The 27,967-nt window shown below is 42.5% G+C and overlaps 1 protein-coding gene across 1 annotated transcript; it reads right to left on the bottom strand.

The window, feature by feature from the left end:
• Positions 1–1,979: 1,979 nt before the first annotated feature.
• CYP2U1 (cytochrome P450 family 2 subfamily U member 1) lies at positions 1,980–27,098 on the bottom strand. The gene is made up of 5 exons (XM_080797385.1): positions 26,514–27,098; positions 9,014–9,649; positions 7,053–7,214; positions 5,482–5,649; positions 1,980–4,329 (listed from the first exon to the last, which is right to left on the bottom strand). The coding sequence occupies exons 1-5, from the start codon at positions 27,001–27,003 to the stop codon at positions 4,151–4,153; spliced, it is 1,635 nt and encodes a 544-aa protein (XP_080653511.1). The 5' UTR covers positions 27,004–27,098; the 3' UTR covers positions 1,980–4,150.
• Positions 27,099–27,967: the final 869 nt, after the last annotated feature.

The following is a 27,967-nucleotide window of genomic DNA, read 5'->3' as shown; positions in this document are numbered from 1 at the left end:
AATATATATACATACAATAGTGTTTCTGCTTTTTAGACCTAACTCTTAGATTTGGGTATATGAAAAGAGAGAAAATATGTTATTATTATTTTTAATTTTTATGTAATCAGCTTTCTTTAAGCTGTTCTCATTTTTTAAAAAGAATTAATTAATTAATTAATTTGTCACAGAGAGAGAGCACAAACAGGGGGAGCAGCAGGCAGAGGGAGAAGCAGGCTCCCAGCTGAGCAGGGAGCCTGACATGGGGCTCAACTCCAGGACCCTGGGATCATGACCTGAGCCAAAGGCAGATGCTTAACCAACTGAAAACGTGTTATTTTAATTTTCTAAATAATTAACCAATTGCCCTAGCACTTTTTTTTAATGATATTATTTCCTGTTCCTTTATGGTGTGATGTCACTTTCATACTAGAGGATATGGTTTTATTATCTCTATTCTGTTTCACTGATTCATCTGAATATTCTGATGTTAGTATAAAACTGTTTAGTGATTCATTTTTTTAAAGATTTTATTAATTTTTTTTTTGAGAGAGAGACAGAACACAAGCAGGGGGAGGGGCAGAGAAGGAGAAGCAGACTTCCCGCTGAACATGGAGCCCCCTTTGGGACTCAATCCCAGGACCCCAAGATTATTACCGGATCTGAAGTTAGACCCTTAACCAACTGAGCCACAAGGCACCCCTAATAATTCATTTATTTTAAAAGATAGTATTGACGCAGAAATAAAAAGCTCATATATATGGTCAAATAATTTTCAACAAGGATACCAAGACCATTCGAGAGGCAAAAGATAGGCTCTTCAACAAATGGTGCTGGGGAACCTGTGTGACCACATGCAAAAGAATGCCTTACCTTACATCACATACAAAAATGGGCTCCAAATGGGTCAAAGACCTAAACAAAAAAGCTGAAACTAACTCTAACATTCTTAGAAGAAAACAGGGGGAAGTTTTGTGACACTGGATTTAACAATGATTTCTTGATAGGACACCAAAGGTATAGGCAATAGAAGTAAAAATAGACACATTGGACTTCATCAAAATTAAAAACTTGTGCATCAAGATTTTTAAACTGGCAGGAGGTGGAGCAGATTGTAGGAGCTGAGAGTTTAAAGAAACGGAGTAACCATAAAGAGTAAGGAGGGCTTGGAGGAACTGGGTGATGAGTTTAGGCAGCGTTGTGTGGGCTGCTGGAACAAAAATACCAGGCTGGCTGTCCGATAAATAACAGAAATGTATTTCTTACAGTTTTGGAGGCTGGGAGTCCAAGATCAGGGCAGAGGATCTGCTGAGAGCCGACTTCCTGGCCCATGGACGGCTATCTTCACATGGCTCCTCACATGGCAGTGGGGCAAGGGAGCTGTCAGGAGCCTCTTTTATGAGGACACTAAGCCCTTCATGAGGGTTCCACCATCATGACCTAGTCACCTGCATAAGGTCCCACTCCAAACACCATCACACTGGGATTAGGCCTGAATACGTGAATTTAGAGGGGATGCACAAACATTAGGCTACAGCAGGGAGTTCTCCAAAAACGCCACTTTTGAGAGGAGGTGACCTCTGAGCTATGAGAGGAGGAAGAGTGGGACAAGGAAAAAGCCATCAGTGGGCTCATCTGTGGGCAAAATCCACAGGTTGAGGTATTTAAAAAAATTCTTCTCCCAGAGCTGAGAAGTGTTAGACAAATACTCACTACTTTGCCACAGTGGGCTTCTGTAGATTCATCCCTCCCTCAAATAAGGCTGGATTGGGGTACGGGAAATCAGAAACCTGAGGGGCAGATCAGTCCTGAAAGTAACTGTGTTCTGAGGGGGAGATGTTAAAAGAAGTATCCTCCAGTTTAAAAGCCATGTTTCTGTTACACTGTGACCATCTTTCTCTCTTTGGAGGTCTGCTCCCTCTTCCATTTCCTAACTAGACATTAAGTTTAAAAATTTTCTTGTTTAGCGGTTAAAACAAGAAATAAAAAACCAGATGTGATACTATTTCAGTTAAAACTGAAAGTTTAATGAAAGCACCAAAAATTATGTTAAGGATGAGGATTAAAAACTAGGTATTTGGAAGATATATAAAACAAATTACTATTATTTTTATACATCAAATAAATCGAAAGGTACAAAATCGTAAAATGCCAACATATACAAGGAAAGTGTTAACAGTCCTTTCAGTGACTTACCATATAAAGATGTTTTTAAAATGCTACAGTCTGAGGCACTGTATTTAAAAGTTTAAGGAACATCTCATTTCAACAAAATCTCACAGAACAGGTTTTTGTTTGCTTTTTTTTTTTTTCCCCAAGTAAGCTACAAACTACTTGGTAAGGAATGTTGAAAATGTATGCATAAATTAAGGAGTAATGAACTTGCTAATGCCAAATTATTAGTGCAATTCAAACGCATATAAAATTCCAGATGAGGAACAAACTGTCCTGCTCAAGATACAGTGTAACAACACATGCATCGTCTCATCACAAATCTAGACCATAACTGCTCCATTCGCTCACAATTCCTGGACAGTCTGTTTATTTGTTTTGTTGGTTTTTTTTTTTTTAGCTGACAAAAGTCCTCAAGGCACCTAGAGACTTGTCTGGACTTCATCCATCTGCACTGAAAACGCCGAGCAGACTCCCATGGCCCAGGAGGCAGCACTACAGAGTAGTTGTTTGGACAGAACTCTCCAGTCACAAGGACTTGTAGGTCTGAAATGAACAGCGGGACCTTCTAACTAGGTACCTTCACTTGGCTGACGCTCAGCTCTATCAGCTACAAAATGATGTCTTCTTACTAGAGTTTCTGTAAGAATTATGCAGGCCTACAAGGAAAGCCCCAAGTGTGGTGCCAGCAGGAGGGAAGGCTCCAAACTGTGGGTGAGCGTCTTAGGATTGTGGTTACTTCTCTGTCAGGAGGGCTATGCGGGAGAATCCAGGAGAGCGCTGGCCATTCTTCGGAGCATGCCCTCGCTGGGGAAATACTGGCAGAGGAGGCAGGATTATTCTTCCTGGTTCAGGTCTGCTCAGACTCTTAGCATCCTGGCCGCAAGGTGGGAAAAGGCCAACAGCTCCCTCATCATTGTGATAACCAGAGATGCACTTACACATTTCCAAGTACCCCCTGAAAGGGGTCAGTGCCTTTTTTGAGAACCACTCTTCTAGAGGGACCGTCCTTATTAAGGAGTGATGCAGTTCTCTTAACAAGATTCAGAATGCCTCTGTGTCTCTGAGAAGTACTAAGGTGAGACAGACAAAACCCCGGGGAAGGGAGAACAAGAAAAGCATATTTGTCACAGTCTGTATCCTTCCCTGAGGAATCCCAGTATCACAATTCCCAAGCTTACTATTCAGGGCTCAGGTGGAAAGGTAGAGCTATATCCCCTCAAGCAACTCAGCAGAGAGCAACTCGGCACCGTGAAGCTGCCTCTTTCGCCAGTAGTTGAAACAGAAGGCAGACATACACATCCAAACAACAGCCCTTCCTCTCCACACCTGACAAGGGCATGCATGTCCCTAGTTCATGTCTATAAAATGTAAAAAACTAAATCACAGACGAAAAGACAACAGTAACAAAACAAGCCTCCCCCCTCCCAGGACCAACATACAATCTGTGGGGAGAAAAGCTCTAACTCATCATGACCGAAACCCACATCCTTCTCTGGCAAAGTATTTAAGTTGGAACCCCGCTTCTGTGTTGTCACAGGTCTGAAGATGGAGGGTCTTCCTTCAGCTTCTGAATTCGTTCTTCCATACTTAACAGTGTTTTGGTGATGTCGGGAAAGACACGTGGCATTTGACCTTCCTTAGGGGTGAGGAGGGAGAGAAGGCACGTTTTCTTAACCTTGCTGGATGCATGAATGACTGAGGCACTGAGTGATGAGGAGGAATATTCACTGGTTGAAGCCACAGGGGAACAAATCTGGATCTCCTGCTTCCCAACCCAGCACCTGGGTCCCCATCCACTAAGTCACAGACGTGCGTTACTGACAGAAGCACCGTGCTGAGGGATGGCCCAAGATGATGCAAGCTCTACCCACGCTCTGGTCTCCCTCTCGGCCGAGCCTGACCGGAGGCCACTGTGTTGCTGGGTCAGTCGTCAACTGCAGAAGGAAGGCTCTGTTGAGGAGGAAATGTATTTACATTCTCTTCTTGGGCAAGTTCTTTATCTCTTTGAAATGATTACATTAAACGGGTGTGGGGCTAGAGTTAGACCGTATCTTCCAGTCAAGATGGGCTTCTTAGAATCCTTGGGTAAAGCGAAGGTGAAACTCTGCATTAGGCTCACGAACATCAGAAACAATTCCATCTTTGCCAGTTGTTCTCCCATACATACCCGCTTCCCTAAAAATGAGACCAGAAGAAAAAGTTGGGATTAGAATACCCCCGCTCTTCCTATCTCGAGAAGAGCAATTTTATATATCTCAAGTATAAGTGTTTTATATGCAGATATAGAGAGTTTTCAAATAAAATGGCCACATATACCTCATGGCTTCCCAGAGAATATGCTGGTCCAAATTTTTATTTACTTAGTTCACATTTTAATTCCTGCTCATGAAAACCTATCCTCATTCTAGATAGGAACTAGAGATAGATCCAGGCTACTCTGTCTCCTTCAGACCTACTTTATCTCTTTCCTTTGCTCTTGCCTGGAAGATTAAAGAGAGAACGAGTCAGATGAGACTCTCTGGAGCATTCCTCTTTTATAGAAAGAATCCTGCACGTGTTCATCCAGGTGTCTGAAAGAGGGACTGATGAGATTCCAGAACCCAGCCTCTCAGCCACCAGCCCATCAGAAGGTAACAAGATGCTCTTAACACCAACAGTTTCCTGGGACTCAAATAATCACCGAGGCAGCTCAGAAAGGGAGATTTCTAGTCATATTTAAGGATTTAACGCCAATTGCTTTCATTTTGTTTTTAAAATCCGAGATGAATATAGTAGGGCTGTACTATTTTGGTTATTTACCTCTTCTCTTACATTTGTTTGCTAAGAAAGAAATATTTTTAGGGATGCCTGAGTGGCTCAATTATTAGGCATCTGCCCTCAGCTCAGGTCATGATCCTGGGGTCCTGGGATTGAGCCCTGTGTTGGGCTCCCTGCTCAGCGGGAAGCCTGCTTCTCCCTCTCTCACTCCCCCTGCTTGTGTTCCCTCTCTTGCTGTGTCTCTGTCAAATAAATAAAATCTTAGAAAATAAATATTTTTAAAGATTTTACTTATTTATTTTAGAGAGAGAAAGACCACGAGTGGGGGGAGAGGGAGAGACAGTCTCAAGCAGACTCTATGCTGACGGAGCTCAAGCCCAGCTCGTGGCTCCATCTCACAGCCCTGAGATCACGACCTGAGCCGAAATCAAAAGTTGGATGCTTAACCGACTGAGCCACCCAGGCTCCCCAAGAAAGAATTATTTTTAAAACAATATCATGAAATGACAAAAGATTCTTTTAGTTCTCCCTCTTTAATTATGCCATTAAGAAAATAAAAGTTGAACTGACCTATTCCAAAAGGAATAAATGTTTCTTTTTTAATAAGTTGTCCTTGATCATCCAGAAATCGATTAGGGTAGAAATCGTCTGGTTTCTCCCAAATGGCTGGGTCTCTGTGCACTGACCACAAGTTGGGTAATATCACTGTGCCTTTAGGAATGGTATATCCTTGGAGCACTAAAACAAACAAACAAAAAAATCCAGTGTCATTCAACACGTTCTTACTAGTAGTTCTCCCTAAACATCACTATCTGGAAAAAAAAAATCCACTTACATATCTAGCTACTTAACTTGTGGAGACTAAACACTGAGGTGCTGGATGGTAGGGGCCAGACCTTAACAACTGGCATCCTCGCCACATGCTCCTAGGACCTAGACCGACGTAAGGCACAGGAGTTGCTCTAACAGATGTTGAGTTAATGAATTAAATCAAACCAGAAAAACATTACAAATAAGAGAAAACACTGAAACAGAAATCATAGGGCATTCCAGATAAACTTTCCAAAGACTTACAAATTTTATGATACTAAAAAAAAATTATAAGAGAACATAAATTTACAATACTGTAGGGTAAAAAATTTGCATGTAAGAGGACCCACATGGTTCAAACTCATGCTGTTCAAGAGTCAACTGTATTTTATGGTAGTAAATGATAAATTATATCTACATATATGGTTTATGCATTCATGATATACCTTTTTCTTAATTTCTTCGATATTTCTAGGCTACACAGTTCACCCTGTGAATTTTTTCAAATTGTCACAAATCTCCAAAAATTTTTCCAATATTTTTATTGAGAAAAGTCTGCGTATAAGTGGACCCATGAAATTGACACTGTGTTGTCCAAGGGTCAGCTGTAAAGGGAAGTCAGTGCAGGCTCTTAGCAGCTGACAAGTTCACATGCACACCCAGTGTATCAATTTGAAAACATGAAGTGATCCAATGTTATTTATAAGGTATTGACTCCTACAACTGCCTTATGACTATATTTAAGCCTGTTACATAATGGCCTGTCTCCAGAGGAGGTAAGTTCCTTCTTATGAGGGAGTTTACATAGAGTCTGGGTCCTTATGTGTCAACGACATGACAAAATGGACCCATTTCAGTGTAGGTGAGAAGTTGAAACAGGTGCCCTTAGAATCAGAAGGGCTCTTCTAAGTCTTTAATATCTGTGCTTTGGTTGTAGAACTGTAAAAGGTGAAGTAGGATAATTCCCAGTTAAAATCCTTACTTTCACATATAGACTAGCTCTTCCGATCCTCCAAGAAGACTTGAGAGGGGCCTGTGTTAACTCGCCCATACAGCCATCTTAGATGGCAGCAGAACGCGCTTGACGGCATAAATGTGCATACCCTGACCTCTGGAGAGCTGTTTGTAAAACAAGCTGGACAGGACCACCAGGACCTGAATAACTGATAGCCGAAGGCCAGAGTGCTCCCTGGTAAGCTGGATAACCTTTGCTTATCCACGACATGATGTTCAACCCTCAGAATGGTCTGCACGCCATCACTTCAACTCCTTTGGATTAAGAGCCTGGGCTTCCCTCAAGGGCACTCAAAGGAGAGGGATCACAGACTTGCCTGTTTTCTCCGAGGTCATGTGAGGAATGGCGAGGGGCACCACCACCGTCAGCCTCTGTACCTCCATGATGGTGGCTTCCGTGTAGGGCATCTGGGCCTTGTCAGTGAGGGAAGGGACTCTGTCAGCACCAATGACCCTTTCAATTTCTTCCTGAACCTTTTCTATTATAAAAACAAAAAACAAAACAAAACAAAATTAAACAATAACAAATAATAATCCAGAAGATAAGCCAGGAGAACTGAGACTGCCGTCCTACGCATACTTGCCATCACGTCATACCCACAACTGCTAAGTGGGCAGGTCAGACCTGACTCAGCCTTGGGGAGGGAAGCATTGGTCACACATTCCAAATAGAGGCAGCTGGTCCCAGGGACCAAGTACCACCTTGCCACTTTGAAAAGTGGCTAGCAGGACAGATAGATGGGTAGAGGAGAAAGCATTCTGGAATTAAGGAGACCTCTCAATCATTCCCTCATATGAATAGTAAGCGGACTCTCTTAGCCCTTATGTGACAACATGAGGTAGCCCAGTGTGGGCCCCAGGGATCTCTGTCTCTCAGTTTCACATCCTCGTACGGTCCTCTCCCACCATCCTCTCCCACCTTGTACCACGGTGGTCTGTGTGATGCACAGAATAAAGGAGAAGGGATGGCGGGTCAGTTCTGAGCTTAGGTTATAAAAGACACGGTGGCTCCTGTCTCGGGACTTGCTCTCTTTTGAGGGAAGGCAGCTGCCAAGTCAGGCAGCCTTACTGGAAAGTCCCAAATGGAGGCCTGCAGCCAACAGTCAAGTGGACACGCTGTCTTAGAAGTGGACCCTTCGGTCCCAGTCAGGCCTGCAGATGGCTGCAGCTCCGGCCAACATCTCGACAACAACTTTGCGAGAAACCCTAAGCCAGACCACCTGGGTGAAGCTGCCCTTGGATTCCTGACCCCCAGAAACTATGAGAGATAGTACATGGTGGTTGTTTCAAGTTGCCAAATTTGGGGATAATTTGGTACTTGTCAATAGTTAACTAATGAGGTAAGCATGATCTTATTCATAATAGACAGAAGATGGCCCCACAGCAATGTCCACAGCCCAACCCCCAAGAACCTAGGAAAATGCTACTTTTTATGTGGCAAAAAAGAGACCCTGCAGGTGTGATTTGACAAAGGGCCTTGAGATGGGCAGACGACCCTGGATTTTCTGGGTGTGCGCTAATTACATGGGTTTTAAAACCGAAGGACTTTTCCCAGTTTAGTGTCAGAGGGAGATCTGAGTAAAAGGAAATGCTCAGAAGAGTGGTAACATCTCTGGCTTTGAAGATGGAGGAAGGGAGCCAGGAGCCAAGGAAGTTGGAAATGGAAACTTCTCCAGAACCTCCAGGAAGGAATGCTGCCCCACTAACATTCTGATGTTAGCTCAGTGAGACACAGACCTTTAAGATAACAAATTCATGCTCATTAAAATCACTAAGTTTGTGGTGATTTGTTATAGGACAACAGAAAAGCAATACACTGTCCTCCTTGTTGGTCTTCCACTGTGAACTGCCAGACTCTACCTATCAGTATTGATGTGGTCAAAATAGCTCTGTGATCTCGGGAAAGTCACATAACTTCTCTGGGTCCCTGGTTCCCATTTTCAAAACAAGATGACTGGTTCAGATAATCACTGTAACTCCCGTTAGCCCTGGATGGTCCTTGTTTTCTAAAAGTCTTCCACTAGCATACATTTCACACCCAACCAGACCTTAGAGATTTAAAACAGGGGCAAGATGATATGACGTTAGCCCCACTGTCTAGAAACTTGGGAGCTGCACTGTTAACACCTTCCCACTCCCTATGGGATTCGAGTATTTCCACTTTGTTTGCCAGCCTGAAGACACTGCTCAGTGCCAGGAGCTACAGGATCGCCCAAGCTGCTGACACCGATTTAAATACTCTGGCTTTGCTTGAGTGAAAGAGGTACAGGTTAATTACCTTGTACGTCGGGGTTCAGTGACATATACAGAAGGCACCAAAGCAAGGAGTTAGTTGTGGTATCAGTCCCAGCAATGAAGAGATCACCAATGATATAAAATAAGTAATCTTCATTAAAGCTACTGTTGCTGTTATTTTTTCTCTCCTCCTCCACGTGGAGAAGGTACATGTCTATGAAGTCCTGAGGGTTCTCTACATCCAGAGACTCTCGATGGTCTTTGATGATTTTTTTAAGGAAAGTGGTAATATCCTTTTCAATTTGTCTTAATTCCTTAAATGGTCCGAAGGGAAGATAATAAAGCCAGGAGCATATGTTGACCAGGAGGAGCTGGGTGTTCAGACAGATTTCTAACGCTCGCGACATGAGATTGAGCATCTTCTTAAACTCGCTATTGGTGTAATCAAAGCGCCGGCCAAAGCACAGGGAGCAAATGATGTTAGAGACGGCATTGTTGACAATGGGGAAAGGGTCGAAGGGGTCTTCTTCATGCTTCTGCATTTCCTCTTTCACATACCGAAACTCTTCAATAATCCTGGGCTCCAAGCTCAGCTTTCCCAAGCCAAAATGACGAAGAGTTGAATGCGAGAACTTCCTCTGTTGTCTCCACACCGGACCATAATGTGCGAATACAATCCCTACAAAATGACAGCGAGAAAGAAGGTGAGAGAGAACAGTGCCTGATCCTACCGAGCAGGACCTATGATGAGGCGTGTCCTGTGTTTGCCAAGTCCCTTGTGCAAAATTCAGCCCCAGGTAGAGATCACCAGCCAAGAAGAATGATTAGTAAAATTGAATTATCAAGACAGTACATGTTCCTAATAACAAAAATCATATCCAATAAAGCTTACTATGATAGGTAGGAACTCCCAGTGAAATGAAAAGCAAAGAATTTCAAGTTCTAGAGTCGGCATAAATTTCCAAATCTTAGGTTTCATTAAGAGTAAATCCAGGCTTAAAAAGTGCTTCAGGCTGGAGATTCCCATATTCTCAGCATTCTGAATAGAATGAGGCAGGGACATTATTGGATTGTGCTGACCATTAAGATCCCAGTTTCTGGCATCATTTTGGGGATAGAGGAGGAGCTTGTTAAATATTAACTGAAAAAATCAACAACCCAACTGGATTATAAACCCCGGCTATCAGTTTGGATCCAAATAACTGGCATGTACTCTAAAATGTCTGTTGCTGGCAATAGCCCTAATTTAAAAACCTCTGAACTCAAGGTCTCCAGAACTCCACCTTATTTGATCCTCACTTATGTTATACATGTCCCACCACCAAAGCCCAACAGAGTTGTTCCAAGATGTTGTATCAAATTGTTTTCAAATACTCATTTCCCATCACCTATTTCACCCTCTTATTTTCGATGGGCCCTTTATTGTTCCAGCTGGTTCTCCTTTCCCATTTTTTTTTTTAAGATTTCATTTATTTGTGACAGAAAGAGACAGGGAGAGAGGGAGCACAAGCAGGAGTATGAGAGGGAGTAGGAGGCCTCCCGCCGAGCAGGCAGCCTGACATGGGGCTCAATCCCAGGACCCTGGGATCCTGACTTGAGCTGAGGACAGACGCTTAATGACTGAGCCACCCAAGTGCCCCTCTCCTTTCTCATTTTTAATCAATGTCATTTCTGGTACTTTTGAGGACATGCTTCACGTATTTAACAAATATTTCTGAATGCTGACTGTGTGCCCAGCACTGGGATGCTGTAAATACAGACCCTTCTCTGTGGTTAAATCTCACACTCTTGAACACCTCCATAAAATGCCCTTCAAAATAGACATCCATGTGGTCAAACAAATCAGACAATCTATCAACTCAGCTTTTCTCTTTGGACTCTGCCACGTATCTGCTCAAATCCACAGCAGCTGCCTTCCCAAATCTTCTGTTCAGGTGTCCGGTGACTTCTGTGTGGCATTATTTAGGACTTTTCTTAGACTCTCCTGTGTTGCTTCTACTTCTTCCTGGATTCTGGATTCTACTTCTTCCTCTTTCTTGTTTCTTTCCCTGATTTTGCTAAAGCAAAAATGCATGGGAGGCAAATTTCTAAGATTTTTTGGAAAACATATTGATTCTACCTCTTCTACTTCCTCAGAATTTTGAAGACATTGCTAACAGTGGATTGATGAGTCATAAAATATGTACATCTTCGGTGTACAGATGACTTGCCAAGTTATGATATGAAGTGCTTATTGCACATTGTCTTAATCACTGTTACTTTTTTTTTTTAAAGATTTTATTTATTTATTTGACAGACAGAGATCACAAGTAGGCAGAGAGGCAGGCAGAGAGAGAGGAGGAAGCAGGCTCCCCGCTGAGCAGAGAGCCTGATGCGGGGCTCGATCCCAGGACCCTGGGATCATGACCCGAGCCGAAAGCAGAGGCTTTAACCCACTGAGCCACCCAGGCGCCCCTCACTGTTACTTTTTTAAGATACAAATAAGACTTCATAGTAAGTCTTAACATCTAATAGGAAATCCCCCCTTCTTGTTTTCTTTCAAAACTATTTTTTAAAATATTATTATTCTTAGATCTTCACTCTTTTTTTTTTTTTAAAGATTTTATTTATTTATTTGACAGATAGAGATCGCAAGTAGGCAGAGAGGCAGGCAGAGAGAGAGGAGGAAGCAGGCTCCCCGCTGAGCAGAGAGCCCGATGTGGGGCTCGATCCCAGGACCCTGGGATCATGACCTGAGCCGGAGGCAGAGGCTTTAACCCACTGAGCCACCCAGGCGCCCCGGATCTTCACTCTTTTATAAAACTTTGAAGTCAGTTTGTTTTTCAAGTTCTATTAAAAAAACTTTGGGGATTTTCACTGGAATTGCATTTAATTTATAGATTTGAAAACTGCCTTCTTTCTGATAATTGAAGCTGCTTGCAATGCAAGAATAAATCCAATTTTGGTTACAGTTTTTTTATGGTTTTAATTGTCAGATTTGATTTCCTAATATATTTTTAAAAGATTTATTTATTTATTTTAGAAAGCAAGAGTAGTAGCAGCAGAGGGAGAGGGAGAGAGAATCCAAAGCAGACTCCAAGCTGAGTGTGGAGCCCAATGCAGAGCTCCATCTCACAACCCTGAGATCATGACCTGAGCTGAAACCAAGAGTGAGATGCCTAACCGACTGTGCCACCCAGGCGCCCCACCCCCTAATATTTTTTTCGTGGCCAATAAATTTCCACTCTCATAATACACTTGTCTGAATATACTGGCCTCCTGAAATGAGCCAGTGTATACTCTTTCTCTCTGGAAGAATCTGTCTAAAATTACAATGCTACATTCCTTTTTTTTCTTTTATGCTTTTATTCTTTTCCAGATATATAAAGTTGGTCATCTAACTCACTAGTTTTCAGACCTTTATCCCAATAAATAACTTAAGAATCTACATTTGCCTCTGAGTACCACATAAGCTACAGTCCACAAGTATTGTTTGCATGCATTTTCATTATAATCGTGTTTAAAAATTTTTTGTTAAATTTTTTTGCTACCTAAGTTGATTTGTCTTATACTGATTTTTGGCACTAATGAGGCTTTTTAGCCTAGTATGTGATTGATTTTAATAAAATTGAGAAGAATTTTTATCTAAATCAATTGTTGGATACAGGGTTCTTTATATGTCCAGTAGAAACCTGATAAATGTTGGAATCAAATCTTTTGTATCCTTAGCAAATTTTTATCTTCCTGCTCTCTCAATTATTCAAATACTAATGTTAAAATATTTTGGTATAATGGTACATTTACCAACTTCTCTTTGCAATTCTGCAAGTTTTGCTACAGAATTCTGCTATGTAGCTCTTTATATCTACATATCTATCTTTTCTCTTAGGTATATATATACTGTTAGGTACATGTAAGTTTAAAATTATTATATATTCCTGTTTAATAAGAAGCTTCCTTTATCACCATTTAATTCACTACTTTTTTTTAAATTTTTATTTCTTTTCAGCGTAACAGTATTCATTGTTTTTGCACCACACCCAGTGCTCCATGCAATCCGTGCCCTCCCTAATACCCACCACCTGGTTCCCCCAACCTCCCACCCCCCCGCCCCTTCAAAACCCTCAGATTGTTTTTCAGAGTCCATAGTCTCTCATGGTTCACCTCCCCTTCCAATTTCCCTCAACTCCCTTCTCCTCTCCATCTCCCCATGTCCTCCATGTTATTTGTTACGCTCCACAAATAAGTGAAACCATATGATAATTGACTCTCTCTGCTTGACTTATTTCACTCAGCATAATCTCTTCCAGTTGCATCCATGTTGATAAACAAAAGTTGGGTATTCATCCTTTCTGATGGAGGCATAATACTCCATAGTGTATATGGACCATATCTTCCTTATCCATTCGTCCGTTGAAGGGCATCTTGGTTCTTTCCACAGTTTGGTGACTGTGGCCATTGTTGCTATAAACATTGGGGTACAGATGGCCCTTCTTTTCACTACATCTGTATCTTTGGGGTAAATACCCAGTAGTGCAATTGCAGGGTCATAGGGAAGCTCTTATTTTTAATTTCTTGAGGAATCGCCACACTGTTCTCCAAAGTGGCTACACCAACTTGCATTCCCACCAACAGTGTAAGAGGGTTCCCCTTTCTCCACATCCTCTCCAACACACGTTGTTTCTTGTCTTGCTAATTTTGGCCATTCTAACTGGTGTAAGGTGGTATTTCAGTGTGGTTTTAATTTGAATCTCCCTGATGGCTAGTGATGATGAACATTTTTTCATGTGTCTGATAGCCATTTGTATGTCTTCATTGGAGAAGTGTCTGTTCATATCTTCTGCCCATTTTTTGATATGATTTTCTGTTTTGTGTGTGTTGAATTTGAGAAGTTCTTTACAGATCCTGGATATCAACCTTTTGTCTGTACTGTCATTTGCAAATATCTTCTCCCATTCCATGGGTTGCCTCTTTGTTTTGTTGACTATTTCCTTTGCTGTGCAGAAGCTTTTGATCTTGCTGAAGTCCCAAAAGTTCATTTTCACTTTTTTTTCCTTTGCCTTTGGAGACATACCTTGAAGAAGTTGCTGTGGCTGATATCAAAGAGGTTACTGCCTATGTTCTCCTCTAGGATTCTGATGGATTCCTGTCTCACGTTGAGGTCTTTTATCCATTTCGAGTTTATCTTTGTGTACGGTGTAAGAGAATGGTCAAGTTTCATTCTTCTACATATAGCTGTCCAATTTTCCCAGCACCATTTATTGAAGAGACTATCTTTTTTCCACTGTATATTTTTTCCTGCTTTGTCGAAGATTATTTGACCATAGAGTTGAGGATCCATATCTGGGCTCTCTACTCTGTTCCCCTGGTCTGTGTGTCTGTTTTTATGCCAGTATCATGCTGTCTTGGTGATCACAGCTTTGTAGTAAAGCTTGAAATCAGGTAACGTGATGCTGCCAGTTTTATTTTTGTTTTTCAACATTTCCTTAGCAATTCGGGGTCTTTCCTGATTCCATACAAATTTTAGGATTATTTGCTCCAGCTCTTTGAAAAATACTGGTGGAATTTCGATCGGAATGGCATTAAAAGTATAGATTGCTCTAGGCAGTATAGACACATACTGGGTCACAAATCAGGACTCAACCGATACCAAAAGACTGAGATTATTCCCTGCATATTCTCAGATCACAATGCTTTGAAACTGGAGCTCAATCACAAGGAAAAGTCTGGAAGGAACTCAAACACCTGGAAGCTAAAGACCACCTTGCTTAAGAATGCTTGGATCAGGGCGCCTGGGTGGCTCCGTGGGTTAAAGCCTTGCTTGCGGCTCAGATCATGGTCTCAGGGTCCTGGGATCGGGTCCTGCATCGGGCTCTCTGCTCAGCAGGGAGCCTGCTTCCTCATCTCTCTCTCTGCCTGCCTCTCTGCTTACTTGTGATTTCTCTCTGTCAAATAAATAAAAAAAAAAAAAAAAAAAAAGAATGCTTGGATCAACCAGAAGATCAAAGAAGAACTTAAACAATTCATGGAAACCAATGAGAATGAAGACACTTCGGTCCAAAACCTATGGGATATAGCAAAGGCGGTCCTAAGGGGGAAATACATAGCCATCCAAGCAAGCCTCCCTCAAAAAAATTGAAAAATCCAGAATACATCAGCTGTCTCTACACCTTAAAGAACTGGAGAATGAACAACAAATCAAACCAACTCCACACATAAGAAGGGAAATAATCAAGATTAGAGCAGAGATCAATGAGGTAGAAACTAGAGATACAGTAGAACGTATCAATGAAACTAGAAGCTGGTTTTTTGAAAGATTCAATAAGATCGATAAACCATTGGCCACACTAATCTAAAAGAAAAGAGAGAAAGCCCAAATTAATAAAATTATGAATGAAAAGGGAGAGATCTCAACTAACACCAAGGAAGTAGAAACAATCATCAGAAGTTATTATCAACAGTTATATGCAAATAAGTTAAGCAACCTAGATGAAATGGATGCATTCCTGGAAAACTATAAACTCCCAAAATTGAACCAGGAAGAAATTGACAACTTGAATAGACCGATATCCAGTAAAGAGATTGAAGCAGTGATCAAAAACCTCCCAAAAAACAAGAGCCCAGGACCTGACGGATTCCCTGGGGAATTCTACCAAACTTTCAAAGAAGAAATAACACCTATTCTCCTGAAGCTGTTTCAAAAAATTGAAGCAGAAGGAAAACTTCCAGACTCTTTTTATGAAGCCAGCATTACCGTGATCCCCAAACCAGGCAAAGACCACACCAAAAAGGAGAATTTCAGACCAATATCCCTGATGAATATGGGTGCTAAGATTCTCAACAAGATCCTAGCAAACAGGATCCAACAGCACATTAAAAAGATTATCCACCATGACCAGGTGGGATTCATCCCTGGGTTACGAGGATGGTTCAACATTCGCAAATCAATCAATATGATAGAACAAATCAATAAGAGAAGAGAGAAGAACCACATGGTCCTCTCAATTGATGCAGAAAAAGCATTTGACAAAATCCAGCATCCGTTCCTGATTAAAATACTTCAAAGTATAGGGATAGAGGGAACATTCCTGAACTTCATAAAATCTGTCTATGAAAGACCCACAGCAAATATCATCCTCAATGGGAAAAAACTCACAGCCTTCCCGTTGAGATCAGGAACATGACAAGGGTATGTCTCTTTTAAAATAGCATACATTTGGGGGCATTTGGGTGGGTCAGTCAGTTTCAGCTTGGTTTTGGCTCAGGTTGTGATCTCATGGGTCACTGAGATCAGCAGGGTCAGGCTCCAGACTCAGTGGGATTCTGCCTGGGGATTCTCTCCGTCTGCTCCTCCCCCTGTGCACATTCTCATGCATGTTCTCTCTAATAAATAAGTAATCTTTTAAAAAATTTATTAATATTACATTTGGGTTTTTAAAAAATCCATTCTAACAAAAATAGTCATTCCAGCAATCTCTTAGCCAGTCAATTTTTCCATTTACATTTAATATAATTACCAATTTATTTCTAGTATATTATTTTGAACTTTGTCCTACTGTATCTGTTCTTTTCCTTTTCTTCTCTTGCCCTTTTTTGACTTCGAGAAACAGAGTGAATCCTCACTCTCAAATTTTTAACACATTTACTTAAAGTCTAGATTAACAATCAGCAAACTTCAGCCCACAGGGCAAATCCAGCCTGCTGCCTCTTTTTATATGACAAGTCAACAAAGATTAGTTTTTGCTTTTTAAATGGTTGGGGGAAAAAATCAAAACAGTATGTCATGATAGACGAAACACATGAAATTCAAATTTCAGGGTTTATAAATAAAGGTTACTAGAGCAGGGCCAGTTAATGAACCACTGTAATTCAGTTACATATAGTCTGTGGCTCTTTTGCACTAAAATGGCAGGGTACTTGCAGCGGGGATTGTTGGTAGGAGAGAACACTTTCTCAGCCAGGGCCCAAGCCAAGACAGACACATTTCCCTGTTTTCTTTTGCTGGTGGCCAGCTTTGTCAGGTGTTCCTTGTCAAATTCAATCTTTCACTCAAAGTGAATCTCTTCAAGAGTCCTCTCTTTTATCTAGAGGCAACTTTTCATCTTGTGTGATAGAAGGCCATATCTCCCTGCCCTCACTCCACCTACTCCACATCCTTGTCCAAGGGGTCACTAAAACCTAAGAGTGCCCAGAGCATTTACTTTGTTTTCTGAGGGAGTGGGTATGGTGGTAAGGAACTGGTCTAGCTATATTTTATATGCACTTCAAACTCAGTGGCTCATCCCTGTCTCCTGTAATCACTGGACCTCCAATTCCTGAGACTTTCTGGGGTTCTGCAGGGTAAACTGTCTCACCTTCCACTAGTATACTCCCCTCCCCCATGTAGACACTTAGGGAGTGGTCATCCTCCACTCTATGAAGTCATTGGCGAATCCTAGGTCTACTTTTTATCTTCGAATGTTGTGGTATAAGATTGTAGATTCACTTCACCATGGACAGAGTGTGTGCTTCTGTTAAAAGTCCTTCTGTTTTGGTGTGTGATTATCAAGACAAAGAAGAAATGGAAATGTCTTAACCATTCCTGACACTAAAACTCTCCCTTTATTCAATTAAGCCCCATAAACTATTTCCTAGGCAACTGCAGCTTAGTCACTCTTCCTGCAATTAACCATGGCCAAGTCTTGCTGATTCAGCACTGAGACATTGGGTCCCCTTCTTTTTCCTCATTTCAAAATTTGACACTAATTTTAACTGCTGTCTAATTTAAGATATCACATATGACATCTGTGCTTTGTCCTATTTCTCAAGAAACTATTTTTCTTTTATTAGGTCTCCAGCCTGTATCATCTACTATCTTTCAAACTGTACATTTGTATTTAAACATATTTTACCTATTAAAATGCCTCTTTTCTAACAGTTTTTCCAGTATTTATGTAGAGTCCCCATGTGCCAGTTACTAGAGGAATATAAATTAAAAAGAGATAATACCTCTTTTTAAGATGTTAGTCTTTTGAGCAACTAGATCAACCAACAATCCATATCCACTGTTGTATGTTAGACTGTACTGAAATTACATACTGTATTGAATGCTGTATGTTGGATTGTACTGAATTTGCAGAGTCGGAATATACGCTGTTGAATGTGGTACTGTTGGGATGTGTTGTCTTGAATGTTTTCTGTTGGACTGTGCTGAAGTTGCATAGTTGGAGAGCACAATATTGAATGTTTTATGTTGGACTGTATTGAATGCTGCACTGTTAGGATATATTGATTGGATGCTGTATGTCAGAGGTGTACTGAAGCTGTAATGTAGACAAAGGAAGGAACACCACGTCAGCTGAGGGAAGGTGGCACTTCTCGGAAGAGAGGACACGTGAACAGATGCCGCATTTGTAAATAAAGGTGTGTGTGAAGGCACATTTTAGAAAAATAAAAAACTTGAGCAAAGTTAAAGAGGATGTTACAAGAAGGGCTAAATTATCTTTAGAGGGAAATCAGGTTAAGATAAGGCAAGGAGATGGAGAGAACCTACTCAGAAGTGGCGAATATTTGAAGACTGGGACATCTGACAACAAGTTGACAGGTATGAAATCCTAGACAAAAGAGGTGACCAAGGAGACCATGCCTGAGAATGCTCGGAAGAGTGGCATGGACAGAATTAATGGCCACAAGCTTCCAAACTTCACAAAACACACATATTTAGGAGCCAGAATGGCTTAAGGTCTTAGGACTGTCTGAAAGAGATTCAGGCCCTTTCTACAGTTGCTGACCTCTCCACTCCTAGCCCTGAAAAGCAACCGTATTCACGGATATATACAAGGGCTTCATTTCAAGGAGGATGATAACACTAAAACATAAAAATGGCTCCAAAGCAAAAATTAGGACTCTCCTTGTTGGGAATGACAAAAATATATCCTTAAGTAGGTTTGACAAAAATATATCCTGAAGTAGGTTTGGCAAAAAGGCCAATTAGGCTGTGGAAACAAAAGCAGGAAAAGCTGGGCGTTATCAGATCGGAGAAGACTAAAGCCCACACAACTCTTTCTCCCTGCACCGATTTTTCACTACTTTCTGCACGGCTTCACTTCTTTCCTATTGCAAACCACCTTTTCCAAGCATCAGGAGCTATCTTGGGATTCCTAATCTCCCGTTTTCCCCACCAGAGAGAAAAGGCCAGATCGACGTTGAAAAATGTTGGAGGAGGATTCAAATGCTTCAGTCCAGTATTCCATGATGATAGCAATTTCGATACCTGAGGTTTATTTTGTGTCTTGAGGTTTCTGAACTACACCATAAATATAAATTGTTGAGTTCTGTGCCCAGCCTACAGATGAGCCACTGGTGCAGAGAGGTAAGATATTCTGATCAAGTCATCTTTGATCTGGGTCTATCCCTTGACTAATCACTGTGGCCAGAGAGGGGAGTTCATATAGATAGGGCATCTCATGTTCTGACGGCAGTCAGTGGGTACAAACGGGTGGTGAAGAGAAAGATATCCTCAGAGGGGAGAGCCCATCCGAGGAATAGGTGATAGACAGTTGAAACAAAAATCACTTAAACCAAATACAGGATAGGCTAAACTGACTGTGATACATTCTCACAAAGGAATGTTGTACAGCTCTTACGATCTTTGCAGGAGAATACTGAATAATGTGGAAATATACTCAGAAAATTTAAGCGACAAAAACAATGTGAATATGACTCCATTTTAAAGAAGCAAATACATGTTTAAAAAATACATGTAAGGGGCACCTGGGTGGCTCAGTGGGTTAAGCCTCTGCCTTCGGCTCAGGTCATGATCTCAGGGTCCTGGGATAGAGCCTCACATCGGGCTCTCTGCTCAGCAGGGAGCCTGCTTCCCCCTCTCCCTCTGCCTGCCTCTCTGCCTACTTGTGATCTCTTGTCTGTCAAATAAATAAATAAGAAATCTTGAAAAAAAAATACACGTAAAATGTGATGAGCACTAGGTGTTACACGCAACTGATGAATCATTGAACACTACACCTGAAACTAATGATGTATTATATGTTGCTAATTGGATCTACACTTCTAAAAAAGGGACAAAATACATGTACAAATACAAATAGAAACAATACTGGAAGGCTGCCACAGGCTGAATGTTTGTGTCCCTCTCCAAATTCATATGTTAAATCCCAGTGCCCAATGTGATGGTATCTGAAGGGAGGTCTTTGGGAGGAGATTGAAATCATGAAGGTCGAGCCCTCATGAATAAGGTCAGTGTCCCTATAAAGGAGGCCCCAGAGATCTCCCTTGCTCCCCTTCCACCGTGTGAGGTTACACAGGGCCATCTGGGGACTAGGAAGCGGCCCCCACCAGACACCAAGTCTGCTGGGACCTTGACCTTGCACTTGCCAGCCTCCAGAACTGTTAAGAAATAAATTCTGCTGATTATAAGCCACCCAGCTTGGTCCTCTGTTAAAGCAGCTCAAATAGGCTTAGACAAGGGCAGTACAGTACATAAATGATTCACAGACCTGTACCCCTGGGGCAAATAATACATTATATGTTAATAAAAATAATTTTTTTAAATGCCAATAATGGTTATCTCAAAATAACAGTGATCATAGATGATTTTCAATTCCATTTGGAAAGAATGGAAAGGAATACTTTTTTTCCTTTTCCATGTTTTATGTTTTATAGTAATATACGCACGCTAAAGTAAAAATACTTAGTTTACATTAAATTTGACGCAATTTCCATTTATCACACATATGTTTTCTTCCTCCTGAAGCAGACAAGGCACTATCCATCCACTGATTATATTCGTCCTTTTTTTCTGTGGGGTCAGAGAAATGTCCCTCTTAGTGGGAATTCAGGCCTTCTTGATATGAATTCATAACGATTTCAAATACCTATTTTACTGCACTTACTACAAAATTTGGTTATCCTGCTTTCCTCGTCCATTTTTAAATTCCCCAGATGAACTTTCATTTTCTATCTTCATTTCCTAATTTCATTTTGCATCATGTTCCCCTTTAAAGTAGTCAACACTGACTAGTCTATACTTTTAAACTTCTTCCAAATTTCCTCTTACTTTCCATTTTTATGGCTCTGCAGCTTGCTTTCACTCTTGTTCAAAGCCCCTAGCAATCTTTTAAAATTAGAAAGGATCTAATTTCTATCAACAAGGAAATAGATAAGTCAGCTAACAAAAACTGGAAGTAGAAAGATACTTTCGAGGCTCCTGGGTGGCTCAGTCAGTTAAGCATCTGACTCTTGATTTCAGCTCACGTCATGATCTCAAGGTCATGAGATCAAGCCCCCACACGGGGTTCCATGCTGGTTGTGGAGACAGGTTAAGATTCTTCCATCTTTACCCCTCACCCCTCACTCCCCGATCTTGCGTGAACTCTCTCAAACTAACAAATAAATAACATATGTAAGTTTAAAAAAAAATACCAAATGAAGCTCTGTATTGTTTATGAATCTGAAGCAAATCTGAGTGGTAAATAAATGAATTTATATTGCTCTCTGAACTTCATATTTGAAATGTTTTGTAATAAAAATGTGATGTGCGGGGCGCCTGGGTGGTTCAGTGGATTAAAGCCTCTGCCTTCGGCTCAGGTCATGATTTCAGGGTCCTGGGATCAAGCTCTGCATCGGGCTCTCTGCTCAGCAGGGAGCCTACTTCCCTCTCTCACTCTCTGCCTGCCTCTCCACCTACTTGTCATCTCTGTCTGTCAAATAAATAAATAAAATCTTTAAAAAAATGTGATGTGCAAAACCTGTTAGAAGAAATAGACCACGCTTAGAGTAAAGCACTCTTTGGTAGCCTTGGCTCTGATTTTGTAACTTTATCTCCTATTCCTACTCAGGAAAAGAATTAGATAGATTAAAGAGTATGATGGCTGTGGCTAATGTGAAATACCTCTATGGCATATCTAGCTTACTATAGTTTTCATGGGCTTAAAAGAAGATCAACTTGTCTAAGCATGGCATTTTGAAAAATTCAAATATAATAAACAAAATAAACAACCTCCTACATTCTAGAACTTTTGGGCAATGTGCTGTCAACTATTTCAAGCCTACCTGCACACATCACTGTTTATAAAACATTCACTTCTCTGCTCATCTTACAACTTTAGCAGCAACATTCTCCAAAAATATCTTGTAATCAATATATTGTAATATATGTAATTAATGTTATTGATTATTAATTCCTAATGTTATTGATTATTATATCCAATGTTATTGATTATTAATTCCTAATACCGTATCTCTTTCTCCCATTTTCTACACATCTCTTTCCTAGGCAACTTCACATTTTATAATTCTACCATTGGAAATAGTAGCCAAAGGTAGCCGAGTAGCTCAGCCTTTAGCTCTCATGGCTTCTCTTCTTCAGGCTGATAACTTCAGTCTATCCATTTCTTGATCTATAAAGTCTGCTCAGAATTTGTCTGGTCCTTCCACCTTTGAGGGACATCTTTTTTTTTTTTAATATTTTATTTATTTATTTGAGAGGGAGAGAGAGCAAGAGCACAAGAGGGGAGAATGTCAGAGGGAGAAGCAGACTCTCCACTGAGCTGGGAGCCTGATGTGGGACTCGATCCCGGCACTCCGGGATCATGACCTGAGCCGAAGGCAGTTGCTTAACCAACTGAGCCACCCCGAGGGACATCTTAAAATAAACTCACATTCTCACCCTTGAAAAAGTTCCATTAAAAACATTCCTCAGCTATCTCCATTTTCCTATTCAGATGATCTGTTCTCTACTCTAGGTTAACCCCACAAGCATTTCCTTTGTGACTATGGTTCTTCCTTCACCTTCTCTTGTCCATCACCTTCACCAGCCACAGTATTTTTCTCAACTCACAGCCCATGATCAAACACACATCCGTTAGAATACCAGAGCAGTATCACCTAAAAAATCCTGTCTCTTGCGGGAATGAATATTTTGAGATGCTGAAACACCAAGTTACCCCAGGTTCCCAGTCTCTTCCTACATAAAGGATCTAATAATAAGTTGTGACCCAACTAACACTTAGAAACTTTCTTACAGATTTTCAGCAAACCATAAATCCACCAAGAAGGACCTCAAAGAAGGAAATCTAACTCATACCTTTAAAAAAAAAAATCCAGAGGAAAAGATAGACATGCAAAAAAAAAATTACAATATAAAGTAGTAAGTGCATCAGACATGCAAAAAAATTATAATGTAAATGCATCAACAGATGCTTGTATGCACATAGCTACTCATTTCTTGATTACCTACTTGTACCAATTAAGTGGGGAAACAGTGGTTCACAAGACGAACCAAATCTTTGCCCTCACAGAGTTTATATCCCATTGGTAGGTGGGGCTTGTAGTAACCTAAATATTTTCACGGTGTTTAGTGACTGAAATAGGAACGAGATAAAATAAGTTGTGATATTGGGCAGTGTCTAAAATAGGACTGAAAGGTGACAACTGGCCTGAGAGAGGATAAGGAGTTGATTAAAGTGAAAAGTTATTCCACGTCCAAGGACAACAAACCCAGCAGACTGGAGTAGTCACGAGGTTGGCAGGAATCTGCTTAATTTTTCTAGAACAGGTAGAAATATACAAGTAAAGGCAGAATCAAAAGAGCTAAAGTCAGAAAGGCAGGCGGGACCAAGTCGTTTGGGGCACAGTAGGTCAAGGATGGAGCTGGAGTCAAGTTTGATTCATGGTTTTTAAAAAGAGATCCTTTTGGCTGCTGTGTGGATAAAAAACTAGAGTGGAAGCAAGCAGGCTAGTTAAGACGCTTCAAGTGTCAGATGAAAAATGATGGTACTGACTGAGGGTGCTGACAACGGAAATGGAAACAAGTGGACAGACGTAGAACTGTATCTGCAGGAGGAAGGAGGAAGGGATGAGATGTGCTGACTGACTGGCCAGGGGTGGGAGAGGAGCAGAGTTTAAAATGAAACCATGGAGAAAGGGTAGCTCACTTCTTCCTGGTGGAGTGGAGAAGTATGTCAGTGAACACATTCTCAAAGAGGTGACTTTCAAGCAGGTATGAAAAAATGGAAAATAACAAGAGTGGGTGAGGATGTGGACAGACTGGAACCTGGTTCATTGCCTCCACGGAATGTAAAATGGCACAGCCACCATGGAAAACAGTAGGACAATACTCAAAAACTTAAATACAGAATTGCCATATGATCAGTCAATTCTATTTCTTGGTTTCTACCAAAAGCATGAAATGGAGACGGACTTGAATGGATGTGTGCCATGTTCCTAGCAGTGTTTTTCATAGTCGATAAAAGGCAGAAGTACCCCAGCGCCATCAGGGGACAAAAGGCTAAACGAAATGTGTTCTAGAAATTCAACGGAATAGTATTCAGACTTAAAAAGGAAGACAATTGGGCGCCTGCGTGGCTCAGTTGGTTAAGCGACTGCCTTCAGCTCAGGTCAGGATCCCGGAGTCCCGAGGTCAAGTCTGGCATTAGGCTCCCAGTTCCATGGGGAGTCTGCTTCTCCCTCTGACCTTCTCCCCTCTCAAGCTCTCTCTCACACTCTCTCTCAAATAAATTAACAAACAAACAAACAAACAAAAACCTTAAAAAAAAAAAAGGAAGGCAATTCTCACACAAGCTACAACAGGGAATAACCTTAGAATATGATGCTAAGTGAAAAATGTCAGCCACAAAAGGACAAATAATGTATGATACCACTTATATCAAGTACCTAGAACAGTCACATTTGTAGAGGCAGCAAACAGAACAGAGGCTACAGAGAAGAAGGAAGGGTTTTTGTTTGTTTGTTTTTGTTTAATTTTGAGTAATCTCTATCCCCAATGTGGGGCTCGAACTCATGGCCCCAAGATCATAGCTGAATGCGCCACCAACTGAGCCAGCCATGTGTCCCAAGGAGGGAGTTTTTAAATATTTGTTTAATGGGTATGACGTTTCAGTTTTCCAAGATGAAAAGTGTTCTGCAGATAGTTGTAATGGTTTCACAACAGTGTGAATGACTTAATGTCACTGAACTTAAAAACAGTTAAGCTGGCAAATTTTATGTTATGTGATCTCACCACAATTTTTTTTTTTTAATAAAAAGGGAGAGGGGCACCTGGGTGGCTCAGAGGGTTAAGGCCTCTGCCTTCAGCTCAGGTCATGATCTCGGGATCCTGGGATCGAGCCCCGCATCGGGCTCTCTGCTCAGCGGTGAGCCTGCTTCCTCCTGCCTGCCTCTCTGCCTATTTGTGATCTCTGTCAAATAAATAAGAGAAAAGCAAAGCAAAGCAAACAGGAGTCCTCCAGGAAGCCATGAGATGGAAAGAAAATTCTAGGTAGAAGCAGCAGCGATGTGTGAAGGCACGAAGTTGGTGAATTATGAACGGTGACATTTGTTTTTCAGTGGGATATTTATTTTTTATTTTTTTTAAAGATTTTATTTATTTATTTGACAGAGATCACAAGTAAGCAGAGAGGCAGGCAGAGAGAGAGGAAGGGAAGCAGGCTCCCCGCTGAGCAGAGAGCCTGATGCGGGGCTCAATCCCAGAACACTGGGATCATGACCTGAGCCAAAGGCAGAGGCTTTAACCCACTGAGCCATCCAGGCGCCCCTTCAGTGGGATATTTAAAACATTATGATCATCATTTCTATTCATTTAAAAGCCTGATGCAGAACTCTGGCTTAATCAGATTCAAAAAAGCCTGGATCTCTTTATGCCGCATTTCACATTCTCCTAGAGATGTCAATCTAGTGGTGAAGACCCACATCCAGTTACAAAATTATGCAGCCCCAGTTTTGTTAAATGCAGTAAAGGAAAAGCAGTTGTGCACATAAATTGGTTCCAAAAGGGAGCTTAACTCAGATAGGAAGTGAGAAAAAATTTCCGAAGGGAAAGACATTTAAATGTAACACCTGATTGATGAAAAGCAATTAAATTAACATCTGACTCAGACCAAAAAAAAGTCTGGGATGTTTACCAGCCAGTAAGACAAAGGGTAAGACTGATAAACAAAGGGGTGGAGGGATGGAGTTAGGGAAAGGGTAAATGTGATCTTTTATTGCAGTGGGTAACATGCTTCCCAACCTTCAAAACTGCCCAACTTGGATTTCCAGAAGCAGACATCAGAAGCTACAAACCCAGTAAAAGAGGTTTGCCAATAGGCTCCTAACGTGTTTCCTGGACCTTTTATCTTATGGAAAATACCTTCTTGAGCTCTCATTCAGAACTCAGAAGGTGTAAAGAATATCCCTGCCTCCTTCTAACACGGCCAAGGTTTCCCCCTGGGGACACAGCCTTGAGAATGAGGCCTTGTTCTGGGAAGGACAGAACATCCCTGGAAAGGTAGAGCCTGGCTTTCACACATCCCTCCCACCCCCACCCCTGTCCCCATTACTCTTCCTTAACTTTCCGGTGGGTTTCCTACTTCCGACCTCCGACTGTGATCGAGTCACCCATCCAGCAGCTCAGCACGATCTTAAAGGCACCGTTAACGGGACGCGACGCCGCTCCCCTCCCACTTCGCGGCTGGGTGCGAGTGGGCTCGGTGCGCCGGCTGGAAAGGGCGCAGGAGGCGCCTCATCGCGCATTCACGCTGCCCGCAACCCCCAAAGCTCCGGCTCACCCTTCTCCTTGGTTACGAGGGAGACTAGGGGCACCCGCGGGCGGTCGCTAAAGATCTCGGCCTGCTGCACCAGCGCCTCGCGCACGCTGTGGAAGTCGCTGAGGACCACCACCAGGTAGTGGCCGATGAAGAAGCTGAAGACGTTGCCGTAGACGCGGGCCAGGTCGGCCAGGAGCAACTGCGGGCTCAGGGCCGAGGGCTCCGTCCCTGCGGCCCTCGCCCGGCGGTGCAGCCAGCTCTTCCGTCGGAGGAACGGAGGCAGCAGCACGAAGCCGAAGTTGCCCACCACGGGCCAGGGCGTGGGCCCCGGGGGGATGCCCCGCGCCCGGTGCCGCCACAGCCAGCTCCAGCCGAGCAGCGCCGCGAGGCTGAGCAGCCAGAGCGCGCCGCCGGTGGGGTCCAGCCGCAGCAGCCGGGGAGGCGCGGGCAGCAGGCGCAGAGGCCAGGGCGAGCCCTCGGCGGGGGGCTGCGGCAGCCCGGGGGAGGCCATGGCCGGGCACCGGCGTCCGCAGCCTCGGCTTCCTCGGGCGGACCCTTGGAGACCGCAAGCTGACAGCGGGGCCGGCTCCCCGGGCGCCCGGAGCTGACTGCGCCGGGAGGCGGGGGGCGGGGAGAAGGACGGCGGAGGGCGCCCCGGATTGGCCGCGCCCACCGCCCGCCTCCAATCAGCTACGCCTGAGCAGAAACGGGGACGCGCTCGCAGCGTGGCAGGAGCGGTCCTCCGGGAGGCGGGGCGCGCCATCCGAAAGTTTGACCCCAAAGTCCCGTTGCGCTTCTCCTCCCGGTCTGGCAGGGCAGTTACTGCCCTTGACACAAAGATGCTTGCGTTCAGATTGGCTGTCGGATTTCCTCGTGTTACCCATGTGTCATTTGAGTGTTTGAACTGTGCCTGGTGAACAGGCCGCTGACATGACTCAGCCTCAACACCAGCGCCTCTACCCTAAGGGTCCCCGCCCCCCTCGGTAGCAAAAAGACGGGGTTTATCTGAAGCAGGACTCAGGGAAAGAAGAGGCCACTTCCTCCCCTCAGAGACAGGAGGACGATGGGAAAGCAAAGTGCAAAATTTGCAGGTGCAGACAGCTAACGCTGCGGGAAGGATGGGCGGGGTGGGGGGATGGGGGAGTAAAGCTCTCAGAACTTGCCTCTGGCAGAACTTTGTGCGGAGAGCGAAAGCTCAGCGTTTGTTTAAGCATGTAGCCTGGGTAAAGCAGCGAGCCTAATCCAGGGGTAGATTTAAAAAAAAAAAAAAAAAAGAATAGACTTGGAAGATTAAAGTAGCTAATAATATAAAAAGAAAATTAATCGGGTGAAGAGAGATGACAATATTATTATTGGTATGAGGCCAACCCTGAAATGCTGAGATTGAGATATTAAGTATGAATTGTATAATACGTTTAAGGCAAAGTCCTTTAATCTTCCCCGATAATGGCTCCTAAGAGCTTTCCTTTCCATCT

Source organism: Martes martes, assembly GCF_963455335.1.
Source record: "Martes martes genome assembly, chromosome: 2".
Lineage (NCBI taxonomy): Eukaryota > Metazoa > Chordata > Mammalia > Carnivora > Mustelidae > Martes > Martes martes.
This window is presented reverse-complemented; position numbering and strand designations above follow the sequence as displayed.